This window comes from Oncorhynchus keta, chromosome 13 (genome assembly GCF_023373465.1).
Source record: "Oncorhynchus keta strain PuntledgeMale-10-30-2019 chromosome 13, Oket_V2, whole genome shotgun sequence".
Lineage (NCBI taxonomy): Eukaryota > Metazoa > Chordata > Actinopteri > Salmoniformes > Salmonidae > Oncorhynchus > Oncorhynchus keta.
In genome coordinates, this window is record NC_068433.1 from 3,843,245 (window position 1) to 3,850,744 (window position 7,500).

At 42.8% G+C, this 7,500-nt stretch overlaps 2 protein-coding genes across 3 annotated transcripts in view; one reads left to right on the forward strand and one right to left on the reverse strand.

Moving 5' to 3' along the window:
• LOC127906640 (dachshund homolog 2-like) overlaps positions 1-105 on the forward strand; it is a 28,235-nt gene extending 28,130 nt beyond the window's left edge. For both annotated transcript variants that reach the window (XM_052459121.1, XM_052459122.1), the window contains exon 8: positions 1-105. This exon is cut by the window's left edge and continues 303 nt beyond it. The gene's annotated coding sequence lies outside the window, so the exon portion shown is untranslated.
• Positions 1-2,638, reverse strand: part of LOC127906915 (uncharacterized) — a 2,835-nt gene extending 197 nt beyond the window's left edge. Inside the window, exons 1-7 of the mRNA XM_052460725.1 lie at positions 2,532-2,638; positions 2,087-2,296; positions 1,997-2,056; positions 1,727-1,936; positions 1,247-1,396; positions 917-1,216; positions 135-226 (exon numbers count right to left, since the gene is read on the reverse strand). Coding sequence (XP_052316685.1) covers positions 135-226; positions 917-1,216; positions 1,247-1,396; positions 1,727-1,936; positions 1,997-2,056; positions 2,087-2,296; positions 2,532-2,638 — 1,129 coding nt within the window. The remainder of the gene's footprint in view (positions 1-134; positions 227-916; positions 1,217-1,246; positions 1,397-1,726; positions 1,937-1,996; positions 2,057-2,086; positions 2,297-2,531) is intronic.
• Positions 2,639-7,500: the final 4,862 nt, after the last annotated feature.

Genomic DNA, 7,500 nt, shown 5'->3' on the forward strand with positions numbered 1-7,500 from the left:
CTCTTCAACTTTACATCTGTCTAGTTCTATCTCTTCAACTTTACATCTGTCTATTTCTATCTCTTCAACTTTACATCTGTCTATTTCTATCTCTTCAACTTTACATCTGTCTATTTCTATCTCTTCAACTTTACATCTGTCTATTTCTATCTCTTCAACTTTACATCTGTCTATTTCTATCTCTTCAACTTTACATCTGTCTATTTCTATCTCTTCAACTTTACACCTGTCCAGTTCTATCTCTTCAACTTTACATCTGTCCAGTTCTATCTCTTCAACTTTACATCTGTCTAGTTCTATCTCTTCAACTTTACATCTGTCCAGTTCTATCTCTTCAACTTTACATCTGTCTAGTTCTATCTCTTCAACTTTACATCTGTCCAGTTCTATCTCTTCAACTTTACACCTGTCTAGTTCTATCTCTTCAACTTTACACCTGTCCAGTTCTATCTCTTCAACTTTACATCTGTCTAGTTCTATCTCTTCAACTTTACATCTGTCTAGTTCTATCTCTTCAACTTTACACCTGTCTAGTTCTATCTCTTCAACTTTACACCTGTCTATTTCTATCTCTTCAACTTTACATCTGTCCAGTTCTATCTCTTCAACTTTACACCTGTCTAGTTCTATCTCTTCAACTTTACATCTGTCTATTTCTATCTCTTCAACTTTACATCTGTCTATTTCTATCTCTTCAACTTTACATCTGTCTAGTTCTATCTCTTCAACTTTACATCTGTCTAGTTCTATCTCTTCAACTTTACACCTGTCTAGTTCTATCTCTTCAACTTTACACCTGTCCAGTTCTATCTCTTCAACTTTACATCTGTCTAGTTCTATCTCTTCAACTTTACATCTGTCTAGTTCTATCTCTTCAACTTTACACCTGTCTAGTTCTATCTCTTCAACTTTACACCTGTCTATTTCTATCTCTTCAACTTTACATCTGTCCAGTTCTATCTCTTCAACTTTACACCTGTCTAGTTCTATCTCTTCAACTTTACATCTGTCTATTTCTATCTCTTCAACTTTACATCTGTCTAGTTCTATCTCTTCAACTTTACATCTGTCTATTTCTATCTCTTCAACTTTACACCTGTCTAGTTCTATCTCTTCAACTTTACATCTGTCTAGTTCTATCTCTTCAACTTTACATCTGTCTAGTTCTATCTCTTCAACTTTACATCTGTCTAGTTCTATCTCTTCAACTTTACATCTGTCTAGTTCTATCTCTTCAACTTTACACCTGTCTAGTTCTATCTCTTCAACTTTACATCTGTCTAGTTCTATCTCTTCAACTTTACATCTGTCCAGTTCTATCTCTTCAACTTTACATCTGTCTAGTTCTATCTCTTCAACTTTACATCTGTCCAGTTCTATCTCTTCAACTTTACATCTGTCCAGTTCTATCTCTTCAACTTTACATCTGTCTAGTTCTATCTCTTCAACTTTACATCTGTCTAGTTCTATCTCTTCAACTTTACATCTGTCCAGTTCTATCTCTTCAACTTTACATCTGTCTAGTTCTATCTCTTCAACTTTACATCTGTCCAGTTCTATCTCTTCAACTTTACACCTGTCTAGTTCTATCTCTTCAACTTTACATCTGTCTAGTTCTATCTCTTCAACTTTACATCTGTCTAGTTCTATCTCTTCAACTTTACATCTGTCTAGTTCTATCTCTTCAACTTTACATCTGTCTATTTCTATCTCTTCAACTTTACACCTGTCCAGTTCTATCTCTTCAACTTTACACCTGTCTAGTTCTATCTCTTCAACTTTACATCTGTCTAGTTCTATCTCTTCAACTTTACATCTGTCTAGTTCTATCTCTTCAACTTTACATCTGTCCAGTTCTATCTCTTCAACTTTACATCTGTCTATTTCTATCTCTTCAACTTTACATCTGTCTATTTCTATCTCTTCAACTTTACATCTGTCTAGTTCTATCTCTTCAACTTTACATCTGTCCAGTTCTATCTCTTCAACTTTACACCTGTCTAGTTCTATCTCTTCAACTTTACATCTGTCTATTTCTATCTCTTCAACTTTACATCTGTCTAGTTCTATCTCTTCAACTTTACACCTGTCTAGTTCTATCTCTTCAACTTTACATCTGTCTAGTTCTATCTCTTCAACTTTACATCTGCCTAGTTCTATCTCTTCAACTTTACATCTGTCTATTTCTATCTCTTCAACTTTACATCTGTCTATTTCTATCTCTTCAACTTTACATCTGTCTATTTCTATCTCTTCAACTTTATATCTGTCTATTTCTATCTCTTCAACTTTACATCTGTATATATATATATATATATTTTGGATCAGAGCGACATCTGTCTATTTCTATCTCTCTCTCTTTCGCTCTTCCCCTCCTGAAGTTTTTTGTGGGGGAAATATTGATTTAGGTCCTTAAATTAGTCCACCATTCTGTTCCTGACCCCCCGAACTCTAACCCCTTGACCTATTAGAGTGAGGACTGTTGTGCTGCTGTTTTTGGTTGTTTTGTTTTGTTCCTATAATTATATCACGGTCGAGAGACTGAATTGAGGACGATGAAGAAAAGGCCGTGTGGATAACGAGCAGTCGGCTCCGTCCCAAACAGAAGCCTTTTCGTCTCTACTTTGGTCGCCAACATGTTATGGCGAAAGATTAAAACTCGGAGAAAAGGGTCCTTCTACTTGTAAATAGTGTTTGTGACGAGTAGGGATTAGGATGCCATTTGAGACTCTGAGTGGTTTTACTCTTTGACTGTATGGAGACCTGACCACAAATACATTATTATAATACCAGACTTTATTCTCTCGCCTTCTTTACACACACTGTTACACACACTGTTACACACACACACACACACTGTTACACACACACACACACACACACACACACACACACACACACACACACACACACACACACACACACACACACACACACACACACACTGTTACACACACACACACACACTGTTACACACACAAACACACACACACACAAACACACACACACACACTGTTACACACACACACACACACACACTGTTCACACACACACACACACACACACACTGTTACACACACACACACACACACTGTTACACACACACACACACACACTGTTACACACACACACACACACACACTGTTACACACACACTGTTACACACACACACACACACACACACACACACACACACACACACACACACACACACACACACACACTGTTACACACACACACACACACACTGTTACACACACACACACACACACACACACACACACACACACACACACACACACACACACACACTGTTACACACACACACACACTGTTACACACACACACACTGTTACACACACACACACACACACACACACACACACACACACACACACACACACACACACACTGTTACACACACACACACACTGTTACACACACACACTGTTACACACACACACACACACACACACACACACACACACACACACACACACACACACACACACACACACTGTTACACACACACACACACACACACACACACACACACACACACACACACACACACACACACACACACACACACACACACACACACACACACACACACACACACACACACACACACACACACACACACACACACACACACACACACACACACACACACACACACACTGTTACACACACACACACACACACACACACACACACACAAACACACACACACGCACTGTTACACACACACACACTATTACACACACACACACACACACACACACACACTGTACACACACACACACACACACACACTGTTACACACACACACACACACACGGTTACACACACACACTGTTACACACACACACACACACACACACACACACACACACACACACACACACACACACACACTGTTACACACACACACTGTTACACACACACACACACACACACACACACACACACACACACACACACACACACACACACACACACACACACACACACACACTGTTACACACACTGTTACACACACACACTGTTACACACACACACTGTTACACAAACACACACTGTTACACACACACACTGTTACACACACACACATTCTCACCTGCTTCTCTCTCTCTTCTCACCTGCTTCTCTCTCTCTCTTCTCACCTGCTTCTCTCTCTTCTCATCTGCTTTCTCTCTCTCTTCTCATCACCTGCTTCTCTCTCTCTTCTCATCTGCTCTCTCTCTTCTCACCTGCTTCTCTCTCTCTTCTCACCTGCTTCTCTCTCTCTTCTCACCTGCTTCTCTCTCTCTTCTCACCTGCTTCTCTCTCTCTTCTCACCTGCTTCTCTCTCTCTTCTCACCTGCTTCTCTCTCTCTTCTCACCTGCTTCTCTCTCTCTTCTCACCTGCTTCTCTCTCTCTTCTCACCTGCTTCTCTCTCTCTTCTCACCTGCTTCTCTCTCTCTTCTCACCTGCTTCTCTCTCTCTTCTCACCTGCTTCTCTCTCTCTTCTCACCTGCTTCTCTCTCTCTTCTCACCTGCTTCTCTCTCTCTTCTCACCTGCTTCTCACCTGCTTCTCTCTCTCTTCTCATCTGCTTCTCTCTCTCTTCTCACCTGCTTCTCTCTCTTCTCACCTGCTTCTCTCTCTCTTCTCACCTGCTTCTCTCTCTCTTCTCACCTGCTTCTCTCTTCATCTCTTCTCTCTTCTCATCTGCTTCTCTCTCTTTCTCACCTGCTCTCTCTCTCTTCTCACCTGCTTCTCACCTGCTTCTCTTCTCATCTGCTTCTCTCTTCTCTCATCTGCTTCTCTCTTCTCACCTGCTTCTCTCTGCTTCTCTTCTCATCTGCTTATCTCTCTTCTCACCTGCTTCTCTCTCTCTTCTCACCTGCTTCTCTCTCTCTTCTCACCTGCTTCTCTCTCTTCTCACCTGCTTCTCTCTCTCTTCTCACCTGCTTCTCTCTCTTCTCACCTGCTTCTCTCTCTCTTCTCATCTGCTTATCTCTCTCTTCTCACCTGCTCTCTCTCTCTTCTCACCTGCTTCTCTCTCTTCTCACCTGCTTCTCTCTCTCTTCTCACCTGCTTCTCTCTCTCTTCTCACCTGCTTCTCTCTCTCTTCTCACCTGCTTCTCTCTCTCTTCTCACCTGCTTCTCTCTCTCTTCTCATCTGCTTATATCAGTTATTATATCAGTGTTCACAGAATTCAATCAAATCAAATCAAATCAAATTTATTTATATAGCCCTTCGTACATCAGCTGATATCTCAAAGTGCTGTACAGAAACCCAGCCTAAAACCCCAAACAGCAAACAATGCAGGTGTAAAAGCACGGTGGCTAGGAAAAACTCCCTAGAAAGGCCAAAACCTAGGAAGAAACCTAGAGAGGAACCGGGCTATGTGGGGTGGCCAGTCCTCTTCTGGCTGTGCCGGGTAGAGATTATAACAGAACATGGCCAAGATGTTCAAATGTTCATAAATGACCAGCATGGTCGAATAATAATAAGGCAGAACAGTTGAAACTGAGCAGCAGCACAGTCAGGTGGACTGGGGACAGCAAGGAGTCCTCATGTCAGGTAGTCCTGGGACATGGTCCTAGGGCTCAGGTCCTCCGAGAGAGAGAAAGAAAGAGAGAAGGAGAGAATTAGAGAACGCACACTTAGATTCACACAGGACACCGAATAGGACAGGAGAAGTACTCCAGATATAACAAACTGACCCTAGCCCCCCGACACATAAACTACTGCAGCATAAATACTGGAGGCTGAGACAGGAGGGGTCAGGAGACACTGTGGCCCCATCCGAGGAAGAGACGAGCTGAATAAATACACACTGCATTTCATGTCCTGTTTCTATTCTTTATTCAAATCCAACTTTATTATTCACTTGTGCCAAATACAACAGGTAGACCTTACCTTGAAATGCTTTCTAACACCTTGTGGAGGCTATATACCGGGTGTACTGGTACAGAGTCAATGTGGAGGCTATATACAGGGGGTACCAGTACAGAGTCAATGTGGAGGCTATATACAGGGTGTACCGGTACAGAGTCAATGTGGAGGCTGTATACAGGGGGTACTGGTACAGAGTCAATGTGGAGGCTATATACAGGGGGTACCAGTACAGAGTCAATGTGGAGGCTATATACAGGGTGTACCGGTACAGAGTCAATGAGGAGGCTATATACAGGGGGTACCGGTACAGAGTCAATGTGGAGGCTATATACAGGATGTACCAGTACAGAGTCAATGAGGAGGCTATATACAGGGGGTACCAGTACAATGTGGAGGCTATATACAGGGGGTACCAGTACAGAGTCAATGTGGAGGCTATATACAGGGGGTACCAGTACAGAGTCAATGTGGAGACTATATACAGGGGGTACCGGTACAGAGTCAATGTGGAGGCTATATACAGGGGGTACCGGTACAGAGTCAATGTGGAGGCTATATACAGGGGGTACCAGTACAGAGTCAGTGTGGAGGCTATATACAGAGGGTACCGGTACAGAGTCAATGTGGAGGCTATATACAGGGGGTACCGGTACAGAGTCAATGTGGAGGCTATATACAGGGTGTTATGGTACAGAGTCAATGTGGAGGCTATATACAGGGTGTTATGGTACAGAGTCAATGTGGAGGCTATATACAGGGTGTACCGGTACAGAGTCAGTGTGGAGGCTATATACAGGGGGTACCGGTACAGAGTCAATGTGGAGGCTATATACAGGGGGTACCGGTACAGAGTCAATGTGGAGGCTATATACAGGGGGTACCGGTACAGAGTCAATGTGGAGGCTATATACAGGGTGTACCGTTACAGAGTCAATGTGGAGGCTATATACAGGGGGTACCGGTACAGAGTCAATGTGGAGGCTATATACAGGGGGTACCGGTACAGAGTCAATGTGGAGGCTATATACAGAGGGTACCGGTACAGAGTCAATGTGGAGGCTATATACAGGGGGTACCGGTACAGAGTCAATGTGGAGGCTATATACAGGGGGTACCGGTACAGAGTCAATGTGGAGGCTATATACAGGGGGTACCGGTACAGAGTCAATGTGGAGGCTATATAAAATATTTACCAAATAAACTAAAGTTAAAGAATTTGATTTTAAAAAAGTAACACAATAAAATAAGAATAACGAGGCTATATACAGGATGTACCGGTACAGAGTCAGTGTGGAGGCTATATACAGGATGTACCGGTACAGAGTCAGTGTGGAGGCTATATACAGGGGGTACCGGTACAGAGTCAATGTGGAGGCTGTATACAGAGGGTACCGGTACAGAGTCAATGTGGAGGCTATATACAGGGGGTACCGGTACAGAGTCAATGTGGAGGCTATATACAGGGGGTACCGGTACAGAGTCAATGTGGAGGCTATATACAGGTGGTACTGGTACAGAGTCAGTGTGGAGGCTATATACAGGGGGTACCGGTACAGAGTCAATGTGGAGGCTATATACAGGGGGTACCGGTACAGAGTCAATGTGGA